A 26,423-nucleotide genomic window follows, 5' to 3' on the forward strand; every position below is an offset into this window, starting at 1 on the left:
CTGGAGCAGCGCTCAGCAGAGGCTCTTGTCATGTGACTGGGGTTGACGTTATTATGGACAAAAACACACACCGTTTTTTAAAAAACGTTAACTTAGCCACCATCTTCATTAGAAACGTATATATTCATTATATATATATATATATATATATATATATATATATATATATATATATATATATAATACTAGGTTGAGCGTTTGTATTATTAATATTTAAACTGAACAGCGATATCCTGTAATTTAAACGCTAAATACACAACCTTTTAGGGTAACTCGCTTAAGTTAGGGTTCAGACAAAAAAAAATAACGAAATAAATATTAATGTAAATAGGCTAATTAAGAGCAATGTAAACACACCAATCTCCCCTTGTGCATCGCAAGTCAACAATCATAAAATTGAATTATTCATTTTACCTTACTAGGAAATCTCTATTATGAAATCACACAACTTTGATCTAGATAATAATTAACTTTGTTAAAACACTAGCCGGTCATATTTTCTTGATAGGTGTGTATAGTTCTGCACTTGAGCTAAGTTGGTTAAAATGTCAGTTGAAAAAATGAATGAAATATTTGTACATTATATCATTCTGTGAGATATATTCCGTCATTAAATGATAAAATACTAATTGCTGTGTTACGCATTTAGTTGTGCATTTCCATTACATTTTCACACGCTCCTCATTATTTCACACAGGCAGCACCGAAGACGACACTTTTTTATGACTAGCTGCTAAGGACCCCGTATACATTGCTGGCATAGAGGACTATAGTATGAAAACACTACACTGCATGTTACGGTAGATGTATTGAAAATGTCAACAAATAGCAATGTTTTCTGCGAGCTGATTCGCGGCTGTTTAAGCAGATGTTAAATACACCGCGACCTATTTCTGTGCATTTTTCTTTTAAATAACTGATCGCAGGTGTGTTTATTATACTGTACAGTGACTGAGATGGGGTTATTCGATGTGTTGTTGTAGCGACGCTGGTGACAATAACACATTTCCAACATTACGGTGCTGTGAAGTGTAATATATAGTTATTCTTCCTGACAGCTGGATTAGACCACTTATTACCGAGTCATTATTTATTTAGCTGCAGTCGGTTTTGGTTTGAACGAGAATGGCGGATGAAGCCCTGTTTCAGTTCCTGCATAATGAGCTGATTCAATATGTGTACAAGTCGGCTGAGCAAGGTGAAATGGTAAGTTTCAAGTGCAATAGTTTACGTTTCTTATGTCTGCTCGTATGATCATTAAGTATCAGTTGTACAATCTCATTTCCATTTTACTGCACACCAGCATTTTTCTGCATTCAGGCTATGTTAGTTTAGACTTACTACATTCACAAAAACAAATTACTTCGTATTTAAATTTTACTCATAACAATTAAAACATTTGCTTGCATATTACTATAATTTACTTTTCACTGCTGCACATTTATTTGGATGAACTTGTTCTATCAGGATTGCTTAAACCAAGTAACTGGATTACTGTAATTTCTTATCAGCTAATAATTCAAATTACTTGTAGAGTACATTGTTTGTTTTTTAAAGTAACTTCACATATTATATTTAACAATAACAAGTATTTTTGTTTACTGAACATAAGGAGGCTAATAGATTTACTTACATTTTACATTACTAGCAATTACAATGAAATACTGTACATTACTAAGAATTACTTGTGGATTAGACACTTTTAACTAGTTTGGAGTAATTGTATTTATTAATTGAAGGCCAAACAAGTATTTTTTAGTTTTTTGGTGTACTAGAGTGTCTCAGACACAAAAATGTGCATCTAATTCAGGTTTTCATACAATCAGCAGGCTATTTTACTTAATTAATTTGTTCAGATGTGTTTTCACCCTATTCGGTTTTGTTTTGTTTTCTCAGGAAAATGGGAGGTGTATTACAAGACTGGAAAACATGGGCTTTAGAGTCGGGCAAGGATTAATAGAAAGGTACCTACAGAGATTAAATCATTTTTATTAATACAGATTAACTGCAAATAAAGAGCAAATTGTAGTGGTTCAGAAAAATATAAGATTGTACTTCCCTAGTTGTTTCTGCAGCTGTTTAACTAAACAACTTAGTAGAATCATTTTTGTTTTGGAAGTACACTACATGGCCAAAAGTATGTGGACACCCCTTCTAATTAGTGGATTCGGCTAGATCAGTAAATCAGTATCACGCTTACTGGGAGACAGACAACTGCATGCCACTTGTGTAATGCTGATATTCAAAGTAATCTAGGTGTTTTGAAGGGTTTTCTGTATCCTCTCCTGTGGCAACAAGTTCAGAGTAAGTTCAAATCATTTAAAGTAATTGATTTTTTTTTATATACTTCCAGAATCTAAAAACTGAACTTTACTAAAATGTTTTTTTTTTTTTTGACGTTGGTGTATGCTGTGAAGCAGTCTGTTCTTAGACTACAACAGGGGAGCACAAATTACGTTTGCCAAACAATGTTTTCTTTCATGTCAGGTTCACCAAAGACACAGCCCGGTTCAAAGATGAGCTGGATGTCATGAAATTCATCTGTAAAGATTTCTGGACCAGTGTTTTTAAAAAGCAAATTGATAACTTAAGAACCAACCACCAGGTGAGCAGTTTACCTCAGGGCATGCATGTGGTTGTTTTGTTTAGTTTTGGGGGGTTTTACAGTTGGGTTTCAAAGAGGCTAGGTAGACAAATGCTTAAAGTAAGCAGTTTCTTACTGACTAGTCACTAGATCTTCTTGTGTTCTATTCTTTCCATGAGACAAAAAAGTTGTTCACAGTGTTCACGTTATTTATTAGTTTTAAATTAAGGATTAATTGTTTTGTCATGTGTACCTAAAACAACATTGTATCAGTGTTTTGTCTTAAATACTGTGAATGTTAATCACATAGAACCTATTCTGCGAACCTGTCAACCCACAAGGTTGCTAAATAACTAACATATTACTACCTTTACATACAGTACAGTAAATTGATAAAATAAAGAATCTTTAAATCTTTAAATTCAAATTTGCAGGGGATTTACGTGCTCCAGGACAACAAGTTTCGTTTGCTGACACAGATGTCTGCGGGAAAACAGTATTTAGAACATGCACCTAAGGTGAGGTGAAGAAACAAGCTTATGTACATGGTATAAAGACATCTCGTTCATAAGGGCCCTAGAATAAGCTATATGTTTACATACCGACTGGGATTTATTAACAGTGTTGATATTAAAACTGCAGTTTACTAAATCACACTTACATTTACAAATACAATGACCTACCCGCTAATGGAAAACTACACAACTGTACTCAGTTGCGCCTTAATTTTTTGTTAGAAGCCATTTTCTTCTAATCAGAAATGTAACCGCTATGATGTACAGGTTTGTAGTTTGCAATTAGCGGGTGGGTCAAAGATTTGATTTAATCCAGCCCCTTGTCCAATATGTTTTAAAGGTAGCATCCATTTTGCAAATTAATTACAAATTAGCTTGGTATGTTTCTTCCCTCTAGCCAGTGTCTATAATACCTCCTTATTAACTGTGAAAAGCTGCAGCACAGGATTGAACTCAAGCTTGAACAGATTAGAAGAGTCTCAAATGTAGTAGGATGCTTCTAAATAGATGCTGGACTTAAGTGTGACCCCACACTGTTGTGCTGTTTCTCAGTATTTGGCTTTTACCTGTGGGCTGGTCAGAGGAGGATTGTCGAATCTAGGTGTAAAAAGTATTGTCACAGCCGAAGTCTCCGTAATGCCTGCCTGTAAGTATGCTCATTTGATCAACATTTCATTTACATTTTGTAGCCATCTTAAAACTAGTCCAAGGGGAAATCACCCAGGAAATATATTGGAGTCTGCAGTGTCGTTGGTTAAGCAATCACCCTTTCCCAACTTTGACTTTAAATTCAGGTGTTCCTTGCTCTGGTCTTGGAATGAATGGATGAATGAATAAATAACCACATACTAATAATATTTGAGGTCAAATCTCGTCATTCTTCGTTCATCAATTTTAGGTTATCAGTTAGGCCTACTTCCAAAGATGCTTAAAACCTATTATTTCAGGAATCAATATTAATTTGGTGAATATCTCTCTTTTGTTCTCTTTAAGGCAAATTTCAAGTTATGATCCAGAAGATGTAGAAGAGGATCGCTGGAAGAACCCTTACTTTGATTTCATTGCCTTTTAACTGTATGATCTCTCCATCGCATTCAGGATCTTTATTTAATGTCAGGTATTTTTCACATCAACCATAACTGCCTTTATTCACCGGTCTGATTATGTTTAAATTAATTTGCACCAACCTTAATAAAGGACCACATTATTAACAAAAACGTGTGCTTCGTGTAAGAGTTTTCTGTTAGGAATGGATGCTGAGGCTGCCAACATCACATCCACACATGGAGTTAATATTGAACAAAAGCAGTGTGTTCAGGGTGAATGATAATGTAAACAGTCTGAGGTTCTGATGAGCAGTAAAGCCACTATATTTCTGGATCTCTTTTCCCCAGGTGTATTCTGGGATATGTTTTTACAGATGAGAATTTCACAATTGAAAATAAATGCTTGCCAAGTAGAGTAAGGGTTAGATGTACTAAGAAAGGCCAATCTGTGTATTGAAAAAATTTAAAATAGTTATTTTGTAGCTGTCTTCATTAACATTTATTTAACAACATCTTTGGGATATTTGAAGAATGAAATGGCAGTAGCTGAATTGTGCTTAGCCAACTACACTACACCAGCCTCGTCTGAAGCCCACCGAAGGTCCTTATACAGTGCATCTGGAAAGTATTCACAGCGCTTCACTTTTTCCACATTTTGTTATGTTGTAGCCTTATTCCAAAATTGATTACAATGATTATTTTCCTCAAAATTCTACAAACAATACCCCATAATGACAACGTGAAAGAAGTTTGTTTGAAATCTTTGCAAATGTGCTTTTTTTTTTTTTTTTTTAAATACATGTACATAAGTATTCACAGACTTTGCTCAATACTTTGTTGAAGCACCTTTGGCAAGTTTTTGAGTATGATGCTACAAGCTTGGCACACCTATTTTTGGGCAGTTTCTCCCATTCTTCTTTACAGGACCTCTCAAGCTCCATCAGGTTGGATGGGGAGCGTCGGTGCACAGCCATTTTCAGATCTCTCCAAAGATGTTCAATCGGGTTCAAGTCTGGGCCACTCAAGGACATTCAGTTGTCCTGTAGCCACTCCTTTGTTATCTTGGCTGTGTGCTTAGGGTCGTTGTCCTGTTGGAAGATGAACCTTCGCCCCAGTCTGAGGTCCAGAGTGCTATGGAGCAGGTTTTCATCAAGGATGTCTCTGTACAATGCTGCATTCATCTTTCCCTCAATCCCGACTAGTCTCCCAGTTCCTGCTGTTGAAAAACATCCCCACGGCATGATGCTGCCACCACCATGCTTCACTGTAGGGATGGTATTGGCCAGGTGATGAGCGGTGCCTGGTTTCCTCCAGACATGACGCTTGCCATTCAGGCCAAAGGGTTCAAGCTTTGTTTCATCAGACCAGAGGATTTTGTTTCTCATGGTCTGAGAGTCCTTCAGGTGCCTTTTGGCATACTGAGGAGTGGCTTCCGTCTACCATACAGGCCTGATTGGTGGAGTGCTGCAGAGATGGTTGTTCTTCTGGAAGGTTCTCCTCTCTCCACAGAGACATGCTGGAGCTCTGTCAGAGTGACCATCGGGTTCTTGGTCACCTCCCTGATTAAGGCCCTTCTCCCCCGGTCGCTCAGTTTGGCCGGGCGGCCAGCTCTAGGAAGAGTCCTGGTGGTTCCAAACTTCTTCCATTTACGGATGATGGAGACCACTGTGCTCATTGTGACCTTCAATGCTGCAGAATTTTTTCTGTACCCTTCCCCAGATCTGTGCCTCAATACAATCCTGTCTCGGAGGTCGAAAGACAATTCCTTGCACTTCATGGCTTGGTTTGTGCTCTGACATGCACTGTTAACTGTGGGACCTTATATAGACAGGTGTGTGCCTTTCCAAATCATGTCCAATCAACTGAATTTACCACAGGTGGACTCCAATCAAGTTGTAGAACATCTCAAGGATGATCAGTGGAAACAGGATGCACCTGAGCTCAATTTTGAGTGTCATGGCAAAGGCTGTGAATACTTATGTACATGTGCTTTTTTTGTTTTTTATTTTTAATAAATTTGCAAATATTTCAAACAAACTTGTTTGTAGAATTTTGAGGAAAATAATGAATTTAATCCATTTTGGAATAAGGCTGTAACATAACAAAATGTGGAAAAAGTGAAGCGCTGTGAATACTTTCCGGATGCACTGTAGGTGTCTGCTTGTGCACTCCTGCATGTAGTCTAGGTGAAGTTGGATTCAATACTGGTGTCAGTATCTACAGATGCAAAGGATAGCCATTATCTTCTTACAACAAATTAAAAAATATTAATAATTCAATATCTCATATCACCTTTTCTGTAGCCCCAAGTGCTTTGTTTTCCAACTGGATGTAACAACAAAGCAATCTCTGTGATTAAAAGCTGATCCTTTCTCATCTGAGGCATCTCAGACCTCATTCCCTTACACAGTTGATATTTCTAGATCAGGGCAGGGGGCACCTCTGCTTTGCTGACACTCGAAGGCATGAAACACAGCACCATGCAAATGTACAACTGTTTATTTCACTGAACAGGTGGAGCCTCCCATCGGCATGTGTTTGTCAATGAGGTCACAGTGAACGAATGCGGAGTCCATATTACACTGAGGACTGCAAGCACAGGTTTTCATTCTCGCCCTTATAGAGGCCACGCTTCAGAAGAGCAGTTTACAAATGAGAGCAGTAATGACACGAAGTAAAAAATGTAGTCTCTTCGGTCAGGCTGTAAGGGAGAAGGTAAACGAAGCAGGCTCATGTAATTGACTGTAGCCAGGACACGTCACCCAATGAGGGTGAATACATCATACAATATGCGATTCACACAGGTAAGTCCAATATTCCTGTCAAAACTAACATACATATTCCACTCTTTCTCTATAAAGGGAGAAAACGAGTGCTAAACTATTTTCTGATGAGGAAGGTGAAACCAGATTCAAACTGGAAAACCATTATCTTTCTCTCAAACCAAGAGACAATGAGCAACAGAATAAAAGGTGATACAAAATAATTTTAAAAAGCTTACAGTTCCATCCAATGATCTTTCACAAAGCATTGAGAGGCCTGTGGCTCTGATGACCAGCCTTGTTTCTGATCTCAAATTAACCAGGGAATCTTTGGACTTTGTTTTTCTTATACCCATAGCACTTTACATGCAAGTCTTTTAGAAGAAAACACCTGGGCATGTTCCTTGTATGTATGTGTGTGTGTGTAGGGGGGATGTAAAACAGAAACACACATTTAAATTCTTCAGTATGTTCAGACATTATTGCAGACCAGTTGGACATCCATATACTTTACATGGTAAATAGCACAGGGCACAGTGACAGAATATTAGGCTTCCATAACTTAAAAGGCAGCTCTGTTGTTTTTTTGTTTGTTATTTTTTTCTATGGTTGAAAGTCCTTAAAGGAAAGAGGTTTTGTAAAGATCCTGAAAATATACCAAATGGAGGGAATATCAGACAACTCCACACACACACACACACACACACACACACACGGATCTACAAACCACAAAATAACTGGTTTCTTTACTGGCATAAACCCAGCATTTGCTCCACGTTTAGAAAGGAAAATGAATCTTTAGAAATTCTCATTAATTAGAATAAAGATATATATTTGATATAGCTCTCAAGGCATTTAGGGATCCATTGAAGCAAGGACCAATTGCTTATTTGACTTTATAATGCCACATGTGAAATATTAGGGATATATATAGATATTCAACTTATTATGAATAAATATCAACCCTATACTAACTTATAAAATAACAAAGAACCCATTCAGTTATGGATTATATTAGAGGCTCTTCTATGTATTATGATTGAACAATTTAAAAAGCCTGACTGTATGAAATCTTAAAAAAAAAAAAAAATCTCAGCTAGAATTGTCTCATAAGCTGAATGTATGCAAAATCATGTATCTAGTAGTCAGGGGGGAGATTTTCATTGTATCCTGGAACTGTTGATAGGTAAATGTGTGAATGATTCAGTGCCTGTAATGCCCAGTTTCATATTTCATTATGAAAATGTACAGCATTACTAATGACTTCATGAAAGTATACCTGAAATGTCAGAATTAATGAAAGGTGTCTCCTATATTAGTGCTATAAGCATCCGCAGTTATTCCATATGAAGGTTAAGCTGGGTACCACTAGAGGGCGCCATTTACAGGTACAGCAGTGTTCGTTTCACTCAGTGATTGCAGTCCTCTTTGGTTGGCGCATTAGGTGCAGTGGAAGTGCCCGCCTATTACTGGCAGGTGTTGTAGATCTGGATTTGTTGGTTGATGGCATCAAGGATAGACCTCATCTTGTCCTCCAGCCCATCCAGCTGCTTGGCTTTGCTCTCCAGTGTTCTCTGATTGTTCTCGTAATCTTTCTCCAGATCTGCAGATTCAACACAGGAGATGGATGTCAAATAAGTGCAATTCAAACCAGTTCCTAGGTAACAGGTTTCAATTTAAGGTTCACAAAGCAAAGCACATGGAGTAGTTCTCGTACCGCCCAGCTTGCGCAGTTTGCTATGGGCGTCAGTCAGCAGCTGCTTGGCCTTGTCCCGCAGCCTCTCTGCCTTCTTCTTTGCCTCCTGCACCTTCTTGGCCTTCATGTCCACCAGGTCCTGTACGCTCTTGTATTTGTCAGTCAGCTCGCTGTCTAAAATCTGCACAAAAGACAGACAGACAGCACAAGGTGAGCAGGACAACACTGACCTTTCAGAGGCCTTTCAACAGACAGAACCTCACTTAACTGTCTAGTCAGCGGTGTTGAAGGAAGTTATTATAGTGGTCTGGAAAACCAAAACTGCCATTGGTCTGTCCATAACAGTAGCTGTAATAGTGCATGTATTGGACAGCTGGTGTAAAACAGGCCTGGGATTGACGATGGTTTCATGCATTAAGCCCAGAAATCTTTATGAGTAAACTGACCTGCTTGGCTTCGTTGGCCTTATCGCGTGCCATGGTTGCCTTTTCCTCAGCCCTGGATGCCACCACACTGTTGTTGGCACGCTTAATCTTCAGGGCATCGATCTGCCTGCCCAGGGTGCCCAACCGGTCCATGGCATCATTCAAGCTCTTTTCACTGGTATCTGTCTCAGACTGGATCTGCAAGGAGAAAGGCCATCAGTGAACGCATGATTAGGCTACATTGTTCAAAATGCTTATTGTGCTTTAACATGAGAGGAACTAGGTCTTTACCCCTCTGACCTGAGTAACATCAGAATATGTTGTGTGGGACATCAGAAAATTTTATGAATCACAGTCTGATGTGTTTCTTAGTGTTATGAAAAACTATTTTTTTTACATGAAAATCTCATGTGTATCGTAGTTTATTTGAGTATTTTGTCAATACATTACAAATGAAATAACTCATGTGCAGGCATTAATTGACATTTCCTATTTTCAGCCATACAAATACATAACAAATACTGATTGGGCAGAAAACAATAGATCCCCATTGCAGACACTGCTGGTTTCTTTCCTACCTGAGTCAGGCGGTTCTCCGTCTGGCCAATGTCTTCCTTGGCACGCTGTATTGCCTTCTCAGCAGCCACCTGTGCCCGGCGGGCATCGTCCAGGGCACGCTTCACTGTCTCCGCTGTGTTCTTCACACTTTCTGCTCGATTCCTGGAGAAGAAGAAGCAGGAAATTTCACATCTAGCTAAGACTTCCATAAGCAGAAGGTTTGATTTTAGTTTTTTCTGCTTGATTGTTTCAGTTACAAACATTGGTGTGGGATGGGGGTTTGGTTCAGTTTATCATCAGGGTTAGGACAGATACAGAATAAGAATGCTGCTTGGCATTAGTTCAGCAAGGTTTACATGAGTTGAGGTTGTGAATTGTGTAGGTTTCATACAGTCTGTCTTTGGTGTGTGGGTTGAGCTGTAAGAAAAATGCTATTAAGTGAATAATCATGCAGCCCCTTCTAATTGTAATAACAATATACACTAAACATGAATCTAAAATCACACAGGCACCTCCCTCTCTCTTTTCCATGTGGGCTCACCTGGCCTTCTTGGCCTCCTGCAGGAGCTGCTCGGCCTTGCGCACGTCGTCGTTGGTCTGCTCCAGAATGGCATCCACATTTGACAAGCTATTCACCCGGTCCTTGATCTCCTCGGCAAGGTGACGGATCTGGTGGGGGGAGGCGGGGATGGAAAGCTCCAGAACCCTGCTGGCCACCATCTCAATACTGTCCGGGTCGGCCCCTTCCTCTGCAAGAAACACAAAATTAACGTTTTCACCCACCGGCACCCTACACCTTTAGCAAAAGGTGAGCGTGTGTGGTGTGAGGGCCCACTCACGCATGAGGAAGTCTCTAATCTGTTTGATGAGGTCGCGCAGGTCCTTGTTGGAGCGCTCCACCTTAGTTTTGGTGTCATTAGCCTTGTCCAGGGCCACCTGCGCACGCACCTTCGCCTCGTCCGCTTTCATCTTGGCTTCTGCCACCTGTGAGGACAGAAGTGAGACACACAGGGGGCTGTAAAGGTGAGCAGCAAATGGACCACTGATTCATAGTTTCAATGTCATCAAATGGTGTCATCAAATCATAGCCATGAAAATGGTACAAGCTAATGTCTTGGTTCTTGTGATTTTTATGTACTCGAATGATTGTTGTGGGTAGTTTTTAAGTTTATTGACAAAGATGTGACTGAAATATGCCCTGGCTTGTAAAATGCTTTGCCATGCACAACTAAGCCTTATAAAGACTACACATGATTAAATTGGGTGCTAACCAGAGAAGGTTCATAAGCAATCACTGACCTTCTGGAAGAGTTCCTCCACCTCACCCATGGCCTTGCTCAGCTCCTTCTCAGCATGCTTGGCCCTCTCTAGAGCGTTGTCGGCAGTTGCCACGGCACCATTGCAGTTTAGACCTCCGCAGTGCTTGTTCCCTTCATCATCACGGCAACCTGCTCCTCCGCATGGGCTCTCTCCACAGGGGGCATCACCAGGGGCCCCACACACCTGGAGTAAGAGACCATTACATATGATAATCTGTGGCCTTGGTACCATACAGTCCTGGAATTACTTCGGCTGATGATGCAAAAAGCACAGGACAAAGTGGAATGCAGACTGAGACTACTTGCCTCCCAAGACTTGGGGGGAAATGGTTGATTCCAGCAGAAAAGCTAATGTTGAAATGAAATCCAGGAACAGAGCTGGAGACTGAATTAAGAATTGTCCCTGATGTTACCTTCTCGTTGATCTTCTTCATGTCCAGAGTGTTGGCCTTGGCACTCAGGTCCATCAAGGCACGCTTATTAGCAGCGTTTTTGCGGTTGAAGTCATCCTTCTTCTCAGCCATCAGGCGCTCTGTCTTCTGGCGGGTATCTGCCGACTGTCGCACAGTGCTGGGCACAGCAGTGGTGGATTGGTTGGCGCGATGTTCAGCATTTCGGGATTTATTGTAGGAGCTGCGGATGCTGTCGTAGGCACCTGGCAAGGGGAGCAGAGCAACATTTCTGATAGGTACATTTGAAAGATCAGACGGAAGCATTTGACCCTTACTCACATAACTAGACAAAGCAACTGTAAAATCTAATTTCTGCATGGTGTAGTCAGATATAAACACATTTCATCCCCTCATGATTTCCCATCCCATCCTGTTTTGCTACCTGGGTTCTGGACTCCCAGTTCAATCCACAATCTACGCTGACAAAAGAACATGTCCGTAAGGTTAGAAGTGCACTATCCTTATAAGAATTTACTACTGTAATTCCTTGTATTTTCAGAGTCTAGTACAGTAATCTAAAAGCATGATAACACTGCAGGAGAGCAAATGCAGATGAATAACCAAGTAAAAGTGCCAAATTACAATACACAATTTAGAGCTTAAACTTTCAAGAAGGGATTATCAGAGTCTCTCCCTACCCAGGAAGTTGGAGTTCTTCAGCACATCCAGTTGGCGGCCCAGCTCTCCTGAAGAAAGATTGAGCTCCCGCACCTCCCTCTCCAGGGTGCTCAGCTCATTGCTAGCCTTGAAGTTGCTGTCCTGCACACTGGTCAGATCCCCCTCCAGTCGGTTCAGGGTGTCAGTGGTGTCACCAATCCTGGTCCTGAGAGGAGGAAACAGAAGAAGTGGAAGACCATCTCTTAATAAGTGATCTTTCACAGTATGGCCATGTTTATGGTATTGCCCTGTAAGTATCCCATTTTTACATTTCTCTGCTCTTCTTTCCCTTTGAATCTGACTACGATCAGCCTGATCCATCACGTTTACAAGAACACTTTGCTTTGACAAAAGCATAGAGACCCTGGGGTCAATAGGCAAAGTCGTTTCTTTGAAAACACATCCTTTAAAATTCTCAAAACCTGAGCCGTGTGTGTACCCACCTGAGGTCCTTGATGAGAGCCATGAGATTGGTGATGGCCTCTGCGGTGGCATTGCGGGCATTGACGATCACTTGTGCCTGCGCCAGCTTCTTCTCCAGCTCTTCAAAATTCTTCTTGTAGACACCCGTCAGCCCGGTGTGCTGGATCTCGCGTGCGCGCTTGGTGAGGGCTCGCGTGCGGGTGGCCAGGTCCTGTACGACACGGTCCCAGTCACCGAAGCACTGGTGGCAAGGCTGGCAGTCGGGGAACTCACCTGAGAAGCCGCGGGCACACTGGTCACAGCGCACCCCCGACACACCCTGCTGGCACACACAGTGCCCTGTCACCCGGTTGCACTGCGATGTCTCGATGCCACGGGGGTCACAGTCACAGGCTGTAAACAGAACACAACAGATCTAATACAGCCGATCATCTCATGTACACCTCACTGATGTCATGCCAGAGCAGAATTTGCCAGAAAGTAGGTATTTTTTTATACGTGTTGATTTTAATACTACGGTTCATTGTTTAATACCGTCATAAAAGAAAATGCAACATCTTTTTTTTTCGTTGTCTTGGGTTTGAGCTACATAAAGCTCTGCAAAGTACTGTATATTATACATTTCTGGTGCAAACACAAAGTCGATTTCACTGCAGTGGTGCATCTCTCAGTGGTGTCTTTGACAAGTGTGCAAACCTATGGCTTCCGTTGAAATGCAAACCCAGGGGCATTTGAACGAAAGCCCAGCAAAAGACAGACTGACCTCTACACTGTATGTTGGGGTCTCCCCAGTAGTTCTCCTGGCAGTCCTGACAGGTCTTTCCTCCAAAGCCACTGCGACACTGACACTGGCCAGTGAACTGAAAACAGAGAGCAGAGAACAGCTTCACCTCTGACTGTCTGCTGAGAAACAATCTTCGCACAATCACAGGACCCCCAGGCAGCACTGACCCTTTACATATTTTGCCCAATGACATCTCCTTAGGAAAGAGCTTGTGAAGTAGTATTTTGATCAGTGGCAGGAATGAACAAGGAGGAAAACTATTATTTCAGCATAATACATGTTCTTTAGCATCAATGTAATACTAAATAATAATATTCACGGAGGGGAATAATTTAAATGCTTGAACGGCACAGTAATTACTCTGAATAACCTCAAGGGGAGCCTTGAGAAACTGTGATTAAATGATGTAAAACAGCCTTTTAGCTAGTGTGTTTATATTGTACATTGGCAATAAAACATCTGTCGAGTAATTCCATCATGGCTAATATTACACTCACCAGCTCAAGGACACAAAGTCTCCAGTTGCATTTATTTGGCTGACACCTTTATACAAGATGACATGTTCAGAAACAATTGCTTAATAAACTCAGATGGATGCATGACATTGAACACCATGGAAAATTAGTGTTATGTTATAGGTAAACGTTTTATGAATATGGCCTTTTGTCTTTTGTATGAAGATGACGTCTTACACGTAATACATTTGGCTGTAATGTCATTTTGAGCTGTTGATTAAATGTAGTGTCAGTTGCCATGGAACTGGCAGACTGACATGTCCAACAACGGCTCACTGTGTTTATTCAAGCAGCTAGAGCAGGGTTGGGCTGACAGACCTCGTTGCAGGTGGGGGTGATGGCGTTGTTGGGGTCACAGTTGCAGGCCGAGCAGCCCCTCCCGCTACCCAGGTTCCAGAAGTTGATGGCACAGTGGTCGCAGGTTTGGCCGACGACATTAGGCAGACACTGGCACTGCCCCGAGCTCCGGTCACACGCACACTCCTCCCGCGAGGAGCACTGACTGCGCTCTGTGCCCAGGAAATTGCAGGTACACTCTGGAAACCACAGGAGAGTACACTGAGCCCAGGGGGAAACAGCGACAGTTCACACAGCAGTGATACACACAGAGACAGTTCACAAGCAATGGAAAAAAACTGCTTTGATTGAGGACACATTGAGAGGTATCTTATTTTTAGCTTTAAATGCAAAGATATAATTCAATGCTTGAGGCGCCTAGCAAGGAGTATTCCCAAATCTTCTCTTCCACAGAGAAATACAACCTCAAGTTGTGAAAGGCTTCTAATGATTTGTAGCTCCGTTATCTAAATAGACAAGACTGTCACGTTATGTGCAGTTGGGATACATAAGTCTATATTCACATAGCTCTGCTTATTTTGACAGTGGTACCAACTAAAGAAATCACACTGGGCAAAGTGAAGCATGTGTATGAAAAAGGCCAAGGGCATGGGACAGCGTGCTTGCATTACTCACTCCGGCAGTTGCGGCGTGTTGCATCTCCATAGTATCCGGCCCTGCAGACAGCGCAGTTGCGGCCCTCTGTGTTGTAGAGGCACTTCCTACACTCCCCAGTGCGGCGGTTGCAGGACTCGGGGTCAGTGATGTCAATGTTGTTGCTGCACTGGCAGGGCTGGCACCGGCCTCCAGGCTGTGTGGGGTTACCATAGAAACCAGGGGCACACTCATCGCAATGGGACCCTGGCAATTTCCCAGAGGCAGAATGGGAGAAGAACAAGGATGGATTAGCATATGCTTTCTGTCCCGTCAAGTTCACCATTATGCCATGGAATCTAACAATAGGTGAACTAATCCTACTGCTGCTCAATGTGCAAATGATGCAACTTTCAAGTACAACATAAAATAGGCTACAAGGAGAATTCAAAAATACAAAATCGTTGCACAGTTTGTTGATCAATTTGTCAATAGTCAATAATTGCCCAAGGTACAATGTGCCTACATATTGGAAGACAATACTAACCGCATAGACAGTACAGAGCCTTCTCCCAAATATACTGAACAAAAATATAAAGGCAACATGTACCCACCTGGGTGTTGGTCCCATCGAAATTTTCCATACACACAAAAAGCTTATTTGTCTCAAATTCTGTGCACAAATTTGTTTACATCCTTGTTAGTAAACATTTCTCCTTTGCCAAGACAATCCATCCATTTGACAGGTTTGGCATATCAAGAAGCTGATTAAACAGCATGATCATTACACAGGTGCACCTGGTCCTGGGGACAATAAAAGGCCACTCTAAAATGTGTAGCTTTGTCACACAACACAATGCCACAGATGTCTCAAGTTTTGAGGGAGCGTGCGATTGGCTTGCTGAATGCAGGAATGTCCACCAGAGCTGTTGCCAAAGAATCGAATGTTCATTTCTCTACTATTGGCCACCTCCAACGCCGTTTTACAGAGTTTGGCAGTACGTCCAACCAGCCTCTCAACCACAGACCATGTGTAACCACACCAGCCCAGGACCTCCACGTCCAGTTTCTTCACCTGTGGTATCGGCTGAGACCAGCCAACCGGACAGTTGATGAAACTGTGGGTTTGCACAACTGAAGAATTGCTGCACACCGTCTCAGGGAAGCTCATCTGTCGTCCTCACCAGGATCTTGACCTGACTGCAGCTCTGGTGGACATTCCTACACTCAGCACACCAATTGCATGCTCCCTCAGAAATTCAGACTTGAAATCCATAGATTAAGGCCTAATTGATTTATTTAAATTGACTCATTCCCTAATATGAACTGTGTCTTTGAAATTGTTGCATGTTGCATTTATATTTATGTTCAGTATAGAGGTAAGAATTGGTATACCCTTCAGTGTGGTACACTGACATATTATACAATTTACAGAGTATACATGACATAATGTGTAGGCTTGTATACAATAGCTTGGAGAAAGCTTTAGGTGGATAATAAAAAAGCATAAATATCAGATCAAACAACCAAAACCCCACTAGCTGTTAAAACCTAAATTAATACCACACATTTCTGAAAGGACTATTTAGTCATTGACACTCAGAAATTATATGCCTTCCCATGAAGAAAAAATGTCTTTTGGAAAGCTGAAGACCATCATCAGTTCTGGTTTGGGAAGGGCACCTCAGTGTGGGGAAAGCATCTTTGTGTGCACAGCTCTGAACTCCGATTAAAGAGGTCAACATGAATTCCCATTAAATTTCCACATTTCACAGGGTGTCTCAAATAAACACGCACACTTCTGGTTCTCATTCCTTTCGTTGAAAGTTCTCTCTTTTGATGTAGAACTGCTGCAAAACTCTCTGTGTTCACCAATCTCAGATGAAACTCACAGGACTCATCTCCTTGTGCCACCTGAGCAGCTTGTCTGTACGTTATTGCCCTGAGTTTACATGCTAGCATTCAGAGGAATGGAACAGAGGCCAATTTCAGAACTTACTGCACTTCACTGGTATTGCTGTTCCGACCTACCGCAGTGTAATACTGAACAATAATTCATCAAATGATCAGGCTACCTGGTTGATCAGGCAGTGGATTTTATTAAAGTGAGTAATACAGTGTCGCAGTGAAATGCACATCTGTCAGAAGAGTTTAAGAGTTCGGGCAAGTACTTGGCCACCCACCAATCGTAAATTACCAAGTCGGTACCTACTGCCAGGTTTCCACTGGGTATAAGCAAGCAAACAAAACTCTTCTATCACATACTGATTTTGTAATTTGTGACTGGTGGCAGGGTTGATTTCCTTCTAGTCTGGGTCAGATTCATAGAAGGGAAAGTGTTTGAAAGGTCTTTGTGTTGTTGGAAGACACCATATTCAGACATTCCCATGATGTTTAATTTCTCTCCAATTAAGGACATGACTGCTGCATCTACCGTGGGCCCTGAGGTCTGCACCCTGATTTTGGTGTCATTGACTGAAGAAACTGAATCATAATTTTGGAATGGTTTCAAAAATTGAGTACCAAAACACATAGAAAAATATTGAATTTTGTTCAGAAGACAGGAAACTGTTCGAGGTCAAAAGTTGAATCGCTTTTAAACATGTAACTCAGCTTCTAAAGAATATTGTTTTAAAATGTGTAGGGTCATAAAGAAAAGAGTTCTAAACAATACATAAAACATAAAATAGGCTGGACTACTAATTACTAATACTAAACTCCTTTCCCCACTGCACTTCCCCAATCTATTTTACCCACAATGCAATAGCAGCAGAAGGATTCTTTAAGATGACTACTAATTTTACAATTAAGTAGATCTGCATCAGCACATACAGTCAGTTTCAGGCAGGTGTGAAAAAATGCTGTAAAGTAAGAATGCTTTCAAAAATAGACATGTTAATAGATTATATTTATTAATTAACTAAATGCAAAGTGAGTGAACAAAAGAAAAATCTACATCAAATCCATATTTGGTGTGACCACCCTTTGCCTTCAAAACAGCATCAATTCTTCTAAGAAGCACAAAGAAACGGGCAACGTTGAGGACCACAGACACAGTGGTTGGCCAAGGAAACTGCAGCAGATGCTTCCCTTCGCAATCAGAAGATGTCCAGCAGTGCCATCAGCTCAGAATTGGGACAGTGGGACCCTGGTACACACATCTACTGTCCAGAGACGTCTGGTTAGAAGTAGCCTTCATGGAAGACTTGCTCCCAAAAAGCCATACCTCCGACATGGCAACAAGGCCAAGCGACTCAACTATGCATGAAAACACAGGAACTGGGGTGCAGAAAAATGGCAGCAGGTGCTCTGGACTGATGAGTCAAAAACTGAAATATTTGGCTGTAGCAGAAGGTAGTTTGTTCGCCGAAGGGCTGGAGAGCGGTACACGTATGAGTGTCTGCAGGCAACAGTGAAGCATGGTGGAGGTTCCTTGCAAGTTTGGGGCTGCATTTCTGCAAATGGAGTTGGGGATTTGGTCAGGATTAATGGTCTCCTCAGTGCTGAGAAGTACAGGCAGATACTTATCCATCATGCAATACCATCAGGGAGGCATCTGATTGACCCCAAATTTATTCTGCAGCATGACAACGACCACAAACATACAGTGACAGTCATTAAGAACTATCTTCAGCCTAAAGAAGAACAAGGAGTCCTGGAAGTGATGGTTTGGCCCCCACAGAGCCCTGATCTCAACATCGAGTCTGTCTGGGATTATATGAAGAGAGAAGCAACTGAGGCTTCCTAAATCCACAGAAGAACTGTGGTTAGTTCTCCAAGATGTTTGGGCCAACCTACCTGCCGAGTTCCTTCAAAAACTGTGTGCAAGTGCACCTAGAAGAATTGATGCTGTTTTGAAGGCAAAGGGTGGTCACACCAAATATGGATTTGATGTAGATTTTTATTCTGTTCACTCACTTTGCATTTAGTTATTTGACAAATATAATCTATTAACATGTCTATTTTTGAAAGCATTCTTACTTTACAGCATTTTTTCACACCTGCCTAAAACTTTTGCACAGTACTGTAAATACATAAGACAAAATAGCTTCTGCACATCAAATTAATTAGGAAGACTCTGGATTAAGAAACAGGGAGGGATTTGTTACACTATTATATAGATTTGTTTCCAAAAAGAGCTTTGCTGTTGTTATAGCTGGTTCAGTGAGTGAGGTGCTTTGAATGTAGTTGAATCTAATTCTCACTTGTTGTAGTTCGCAATGATGGCTCATTTTTGGCTGTTTTGGGTACTCTCACTTCCGCTATGAATGTGCGTCAGGTGTTGGCCTATCCTACAGTGGCCGGCCTGGTCAAGCCAAAGTTAAAGCGCTGTGTGTGCTGGGAGTGCATGGAGTGGCACAGTGTCACGGGAGACTGAAGCCATGCAGGGAGAGGGTAGGGAAGGAGGGTGGGGGTGCGGGGTTCTCTGTTACTCACGCAGGGAGTTCCCCTCTGAACGTTTAACCATTCCTGTGGCGTGTGGGGGTAGGGGGGAAACGATAACAGTTATTACAACATCAATGCCCAACTCTTCTGGGCTCTACCTGAGTATCACTGCATACATTTTGCTTAAGCAAAATACACACACAGGTGCATATGTACACACACACACACACACATACCCACAGAGACATAGGATGCTTTTTCAGACAGACTATACATGGAAAGGATTGAATCTAAAGAGAAAAACAACACACACAATCCTAATCAATGTTAACTGTTATTAAATAGAGATCAATGCAGTTCTTTTTCAGTTTGCCGTCAAAACATTCCAGCCAAATTTAATAATGTTACACTTTACCTTTTCAATTCCTCCTACATTCATATTTTTAAAGACTTTGAAATCACTACCTTCACACTCTTTAGCATTAAATGAACTAAGGCTGAACCAACACTATTAAAACAAACCTCCAGAAACTTCAAAATGTACAATTTGTATCCCTCTGCTCATTTAACTTTGATATGTAAGTCTCAAGGATTTCTCCTGACTTGAGCCAAAATACAAAAGAGAGGTCAGATTCAGTTGCTCTTATCTGTATTGAGAGTTTGAGTGTGCGTGTGCAGTAGAGCTACACTGACCTGTGTATCCCTGGTTGCAGTTGCAGACCACCTGCCGGTTGCGGTTGTCCTGGTAACAGGAAGTGGCAAAGTGTCGTCCGCTGGCAGGGCCGTCGGGACAGGGGCATGGCCGACACTGCTCCCCTGTTCCCAAAACAGGGTTGCCATAGTAACCGTTGGCACATCTGTGGAAAATCAATGCAGGATGTGGAGTCAAAGCAGCTGCAGATATATGCAGACACAGCTTACTCAGTTCTCTGTACAGTTGATACTGCTGTAAAGAACTGTTCACAAGACTCTAGACATGTCAGTGCCCATAGGTAACTGAAACTAATTCCAATGTGTTTTTGAACAATGTTCATCTTGATATTTTGGATAAATAGATGGTTTTCAATGTAAGCAATGGGCAGACAGGATTCCCTTGGTGAGGGAGACAGGGTTCGCACCTGTCACACTTGTCCCCCGCGGTGTTGTCTCGGCAAGCCAGGCAGCTGCCGCTCCTCTGGTCGCAGTCCTCGCTGTGGCCGTTGCACTGGCACTGCCGGCAGTTGGGGAAGCCCCAATATCCGGGCTGGCAGCGGTCGCAGCGCAGGCCGAAGGCTCCTGGGCGGCAGAGGCACTGACCACTGTACTGCTCACACAGCCGACTACGTGAGCCGTCTGCACTGCACTCACATGCTGAGGGAAGAACACACGGACTCGTTATTGCCTCACAGCACCACAAATGCCTCATTTACACAAGCGGGTATGGGTGTGTTTCCACTAACAAATACCTGAGCCGGAACCAAACTGTGAAACCGCATAACATATCTGAATCTGGCTCCGGGCTGAAGGGGGCCGTGGGCGGGATTACAGGGACTACACAAATACTACTTAAAATTAATGTTTATTAAGACTAAGGTTTAAATGCCTTTATTCTGTACTATAGTATTATAATTATTTTAATATATAAACAGTTTGGAAAGAGTAAGCATGAATAAATAATGTTTTGCCTTATGTCTTGTCATGTTATTCAGTAGGTAAGATCCAAAGATGCCAAAAAACACAACCAGAACATCATGATACACCATTGGAATTTTCACTGTCTTTCACCGTCACACACATAATGCAGCATCGACTTGCTACTCAGCACATTCATTATTTGTGACGTCAATCTCTCTGCTCGCCTTTCTATAGTGTAAATACGATCCCAACACACACAGTGCCGCCCCAGCATGACTCGGGTACGCTACTGTAAGCCCAGCAAAAGTGTAACACCTTCCTGAAAAATATCTGAAAGCATTCACTGCAATAAAGATTAAGACATTCAGTTGTTTAAAGCAGGAAATACCAAGTAGGCTGAACTATTCACTTTTTACTGTGCACAATTTTGATGATTCACAATGAGACATTGTTTGGCATTTGCAATAAACAAAAACAAAACAAAAAACAGTTACAGTACATTGTTAACCAGGCTGTGTACAAAGTAACATAATATGCAGGAATTTGAATTTGGAAAGTGCATTGGAGGATTCATTTGAAATTTGCCCTCTGAGAACTATGCCGTGGAATAAGGCCTGACCAGATGCCTTCGCAGGAGACTCACTTTTGCAGCCTGCTGTGCCGAATCCATAGGTCCCTGGAGCACACTGGTCACAGCGACGGCCAATCACGTTGGGCTTGCAGCGGCACTGCCCTCCCCTGGAGTCACACTCTGAACTGACTGAGCCCTGAGGGTCACACTGGCAGGCTGTGGAGGTAGGCAGTGAGGATAGAGAAATTGTCAAACACAAGTAATATTTCAAATTGAAAGATAAATAATCTGAACACTGAGTTTCATCCCATGCAGAGCTATGGGAATTCAAGTCACAGCCCTTTCAAGTCTGAGCAACATTAATATGTCAGCATCACAAGGCCGTTGCTGGACTCACGCAGCGCTCCGTCATGGATGATGGCGGACATGCTGGCGAGGAGTTTGGCACAGACGTCATTGGGCTGAGGCTTGACTACGGCTTTGCTGTTGTCGTGGCAGCGGTAGCGCTCGAAGCTCTCCTTGCGGCTGATGGACACGGGGTCACCGGAAATGAAGATCTCTAGAGAGGAGTAACGAGGCAGGAGGACGATCTGGAGGAAGGGGGGAGAACAGGCAGGAGGGTGATCCAAAAAAGAAAGTACAATTGAACTTTTGGCGGGGGTAGCAAATTCTGCTACCCGAGTTTAATGCATGGAAAAGCTGAATGAAGCACAAGGGCTGGGCCTACAGATCATGTTGCAATGATCCTCAGATTCTAGGTGGCACTGCGGCCTACTAGTTACCTTCTGATGCATATTGCTCTTCCCAGCCCCAGCGGTGAAATAGAGTTCAATAGATAGCACAGGGAATGATGGAGAATGACCAACTGGTTTCTGGTTTCTTGACCTTCCATTCCCATTCCAACACAACCAGCATAGAAAGCGCAGGGTTTTCCACACGGACAATCCTTCAGATCCATTCACTATGAAGTGAAGAACTCACCCACTCGCCCTGTGACTATAAGGAGCGAGCAGTGATGGGTGAATATATAGAGGGGTAGTTCGGAGTGGGAGGCTCACCGAGTCCACAAGGACATTGGCGTTGGGGACTTTCTCTCGGGAGCGGTAGTGGCTGAACTCCAGGCGCAGGGTGTAGCTCACCCGTCTCTCCAGGCATACAGGCTGGGGCAGCACCACGTACCTGTCACAACACAGCAGCACACTCTGAGATGCACACTCAGCAACTTGCATGCAGCACTGGGACGTTCGGTTCCATTACAGACCCTTGGAAAAGCTCTTTGTAATGATGGGCTGAAATACCACTAGACCACTCGTGGTCTTTAAATCAGATTCAGTGGGTTTGTTTCTGCGTAATCACTTAAATAAAATAAATGTACTCTGGGAAGTGCCAGTCCTGAAAATCTCCAGCTTAAATACATTTCTTACAAACGTAAGCGTGTATTACATACACATCAATGTTGCCGACTTAATTCTTAACCTCCACATTATTATAGTCAAACCATGTATCTACAAAAAACTATTTGTTTTAGGAATATCTTGCATTATTGTTACTTGTATGAGTGACACTGGATTGAAAAAAAAATTAACTATCAAGAAAAAGAAAGCTTGTCTGCGTGTGTCAGTTAAAAGTAAAATTAGAACAGTGAAGAAGTAAATCCCTGTTTGAAAGCTGTTGAGGCCATAAGCGTGGTCAGTGGGGTGGTGCATACTGACCTTGCGCCGGGTGGCAAGGACACAGACAGCAGGTCGTCCGCGGGGATGGTGTTCCCACAGGGGCTGCTGGTGGGGATGGGGCCGGGCCGCACCACTGTCACTCGCACCTCCTCCCACTCCGCCGGCAGCTGGAACACACAGGCACCGTGTGAGCAGCGTCCTCAGGGGGGCGACATTTCCAATCCCAACCCACAGATGGAGCAGCGGCTCTCACCTGGGGCTCGTAGCGGATCAGGACATCATACTCCATGGAGAAGGGGATGTTGCTGATGTGGAACTCCAGGGTGCCACCCTCGGGAACACGGGCGAAACCTGTGCCGGTCCAGGTGGGGGGGCGGCCGGGCTGGGGCTCCCTGTCCACCACGGAGCAGCCCTGCCAACACACACACACAAACACACTGTACCCTCCCAAGTGCCATTCCTATTCATAAAAATTCTGTAATACTACAGCATACTGCACTGGGCTAACAAGTACTGAATCCCAGATCCCACTTTTTATGTTTTTTGTATTATCAAATTGCTGATAATCAATAAGAACTGTATATATATTTATATGGAACTGGCATACAAATAATGTTACGTGTGCAGTTGGCAAATAAATAAATAAATGGAGATTCCAACGACTAATATTCATTGTTATTATTTACCTTGCTTTTTATTTATCATTAACTGTTTATAAAACATAAATTGTTACTTTCTATGGATTTTGTGCAGAATTCAAAAGTTTGTGAAAATTTCTTTATTATTATCTAATGTCTTTCACAACTGTACCAATTTTAGAATCCAGGATTGGAAGTCACAGATCAGAATTCATGGACAAACCATCTGCCACATTACAGCACCAAGCGTGTTCTGACCAGCGGGTCAAGGGTCTCTGCACAGCGCTGATTTTACCTGGCCCAGGCGTGACAGCTCAGCCTCATAGGTGTAGTGGTCCAGAGCCATGAAGTAGTACCCTGACTCCACCTGATGGCACTGCCGCCCCATCATGTGACTGCGACAGCGACACTGGCCTGTCTCCATGGAGCAGCTGAGGGACAGATGGGGATATGTCAGTCATCACTCAAAATAAAGGCCAGAGGATAGAAACACTCCCTTGAACTTTTATTTATCATGAGCAAAAACCTTATTGAAATTGCTCTTATTCACAGGATTTAGAATTCCCACAGGAACGATAATGTCAGATTAACCAATTGTGTGCGAGACACAGCTGTGCACCGCACATACATAAGAATTTTAAAATTGAAAATGCACCCCTTAACGGAAATAACCTGCAGAAAAGCCCTTGGACTTGAAAGTAGATGCATAAAAAAAACATACAGTTTAACTATGAAAATGTTTATCTGTTTATACATTATTTAACACTTGACAATTAATGACTGAAAGAACTAACAACACTGTTTTGGTTTAGTGTGATAAATATTGATCCTACTGCATTGCGACTAATTACACTACTATATTAGGTTACATGCATATTAATGTCATATTTATGTTTTTCACACATTTGCTTTTCAATATGCGATGCTCAACATCTAAACTAAAAAGTACTGTAAAAGCTTCCCAGGACATGCGTCACAAGTTTCCTGTAGATGGCCCATGCGCAGGGATTTGCACAGAGCGGCAGCAGAGCAGTTTAGCACTCACTGGTTGTCGGTTGCCCCGCCCACGTCGCAGTCACACGCCCGGCAACCATGGAGATCGTGACTGAGCGCCCAGTGCTCCGGCTAGAAGGACAACACACAGCATAGAAAGAGACACACTCACCAAACCATACCCACAGTGCACTGCTGTAAACTACTGTGCGAAAACAAACACAAAAGCAGTTACACTGCGGGTTAAACACAGAGTATCTGCACGCATATGCTGTCATCACATCTTCCATGATTTTAGCTAATAATAGTGTGCTGCACTTAAATTGTGTACTTCCACTAGGTTTTTGCCAAATCCGGCTGTTCTGAGCAATTTTTCTTTCAGTCTTTCCCTAAAGCAACATTTCAGTTAAAGCAATTCAGCTAGTTGCTGCAGTTAGCTTCTGCTGTATGTAATCTCCAGGGTGCTTTGTATTCATACAGAATTGTCTGTTTGCTTTTAACTGTCCAATTATTGTCACATCATCATTGCTTCACTTAAAAATTTCACATATTTTCATGTACATTCAATCTGCATCTGCACTGGATATCCAGAAAATAAAATGCAAAATCCACCTTAACATTAATAAACCTTCAGGAGAGTATACACAGCAGAAATGAATTATGCAATTTCAAAGATGAACCATGTTCAACTGAAATGTCTCAGTTCAAAGACTTAAAGGACTATTCGTGAAAATGGCTGGACTTGACACAGCCTGACATCCCACATGCTATACGCAATATCATACTGTGTGCAGCATCAGTACTGCAACCTTTTAATGAATACAGGCATAGCAGACATACAGTCACTTTTTCCAGGTGTGTCCTTTACATAAATACAGAATGTCAAAAATATTTTCATATGGACAGTGTTTTATAATGGGTTTGTTCAATGCATGAGTCTTGAATTCAAATTACACTTGCAATCAAATGCATTTTGTATCACTATCATAATGAGAAGCCAATTAGCCTGTAAACCACTCCCAGCTGAGAGGCCCAAAGCCCTGAACTAAATTTAGACAAAGAGCCCAGTCTGGAATGTACATTCCTGGATAGTGTTACTGGCACAGATTGGAAACAAGGGATTTGCACAGGGGATTTACAGGAACACTTATTTTTTTAAACAAGGTTATCTCATTGATGTAAATACACATTTAACATTATTACTATCTATATATATTCATAATGTAATATCTTTTAACTATGTTTTAAATTCAAAGAAGCACTGCAAAAGCATACAAAAGTTTAGTCATTTCCATCTGAGTAGTTTACCAAAAACAGCTCCACAAGCATTTCACCTACAAACTTGGGTTTTAGATCATGTCTTCATATTAATTTGAATTCCGTAAAAAATGAATTGACCAGTGTGGAATATACAGCAGAATCTGGTGCAATACCTCAGGAGAGAGAAAGATGGTGCGCTGTACTAGACGTTTCAGTTCCTCAATTGTAACAGAGTGCCTATAGAGACCTTGACTCTCACAATAGACCCTGACACTGAAACTTGATTGTTATTGCCGGTGTTGCTCTGTGTGATGTCATTCTATTTCAATGTGATTGAACATGACGGGTATGGTTGGACAGCACTGGAGCAGGCACTGTTGTGTGTCATTCTTAGGGTGTGGTTTCAATAACGGTAGACATCAAAGCAGGGCTGTCAAAAGCAGTGCTTGTAGGGCCATGGGGATATCTGACTCTCATTCCACCAACACCTCTCAATTATATTGACATTGGACAAACCTGTCAGTTTTATCCAGGCAGTGCACTGTAAATATTTCAAATAATCAAAGTCTGGGACACAAACCGCAGGTCCTCTGACCCTGAAGGACTGGATTGACTCATCTGC

At 42.1% G+C, this 26,423-nt stretch overlaps 2 protein-coding genes across 4 annotated transcripts in view; one reads left to right on the forward strand and one right to left on the reverse strand.

Moving 5' to 3' along the window:
* The first annotated feature begins 728 nt into the window (after positions 1-728).
* trappc6b (trafficking protein particle complex subunit 6B) lies at positions 729-4,316 on the forward strand. The gene is made up of 6 exons (XM_066698206.1): positions 729-1,206; positions 1,897-1,964; positions 2,488-2,605; positions 3,019-3,102; positions 3,652-3,745; positions 4,093-4,316. Exons 1-6 carry the CDS (start codon positions 1,126-1,128, stop codon positions 4,122-4,124), a joined length of 477 nt encoding a protein of 158 aa, XP_066554303.1. The 5' UTR covers positions 729-1,125; the 3' UTR covers positions 4,125-4,316.
* A 2,310-nt stretch (positions 4,317-6,626) lies between these two features.
* Positions 6,627-26,423, reverse strand: part of lamb2 (laminin, beta 2 (laminin S)) — a 48,088-nt gene continuing 28,291 nt past the window's right edge. For 2 of the 3 annotated variants that reach the window (XM_066698208.1, XM_066698207.1), the window contains exons 13-35: positions 24,594-24,673; positions 23,844-23,979; positions 23,164-23,322; positions 22,950-23,077; positions 22,296-22,416; positions 21,635-21,827; positions 21,310-21,453; positions 20,171-20,402; positions 19,746-19,909; positions 19,104-19,136; positions 14,709-14,933; positions 14,055-14,272; positions 13,201-13,297; positions 12,458-12,830; positions 11,996-12,180; positions 11,319-11,560; positions 10,886-11,089; positions 10,426-10,570; positions 10,128-10,335; positions 9,607-9,748; positions 9,050-9,226; positions 8,625-8,784; positions 6,627-8,510 (exon numbers count right to left, since the gene is read on the reverse strand). In XM_066698208.1, coding sequence (XP_066554305.1) covers positions 8,374-8,510; positions 8,625-8,784; positions 9,050-9,226; positions 9,607-9,748; positions 10,128-10,335; positions 10,426-10,570; positions 10,886-11,089; positions 11,319-11,560; positions 11,996-12,180; positions 12,458-12,830; positions 13,201-13,297; positions 14,055-14,272; positions 14,709-14,933; positions 19,104-19,136; positions 19,746-19,909; positions 20,171-20,402; positions 21,310-21,453; positions 21,635-21,827; positions 22,296-22,416; positions 22,950-23,077; positions 23,164-23,322; positions 23,844-23,979; positions 24,594-24,673 — 3,903 coding nt within the window. In that variant the 3' untranslated portion in view covers positions 6,627-8,373. The remainder of the gene's footprint in view (positions 8,511-8,624; positions 8,785-9,049; positions 9,227-9,606; positions 9,749-10,127; positions 10,336-10,425; positions 10,571-10,885; positions 11,090-11,318; positions 11,561-11,995; positions 12,181-12,457; positions 12,831-13,200; positions 13,298-14,054; positions 14,273-14,708; positions 14,934-19,103; positions 19,137-19,745; positions 19,910-20,170; positions 20,403-21,309; positions 21,454-21,634; positions 21,828-22,295; positions 22,417-22,949; positions 23,078-23,163; positions 23,323-23,843; positions 23,980-24,593; positions 24,674-26,423) is intronic. The other variant, XM_066698210.1, reaches the window with a different exon arrangement.

This window comes from Amia ocellicauda, chromosome 3 (genome assembly GCF_036373705.1).
Source record: "Amia ocellicauda isolate fAmiCal2 chromosome 3, fAmiCal2.hap1, whole genome shotgun sequence".
NCBI lineage: Eukaryota > Metazoa > Chordata > Actinopteri > Amiiformes > Amiidae > Amia > Amia ocellicauda.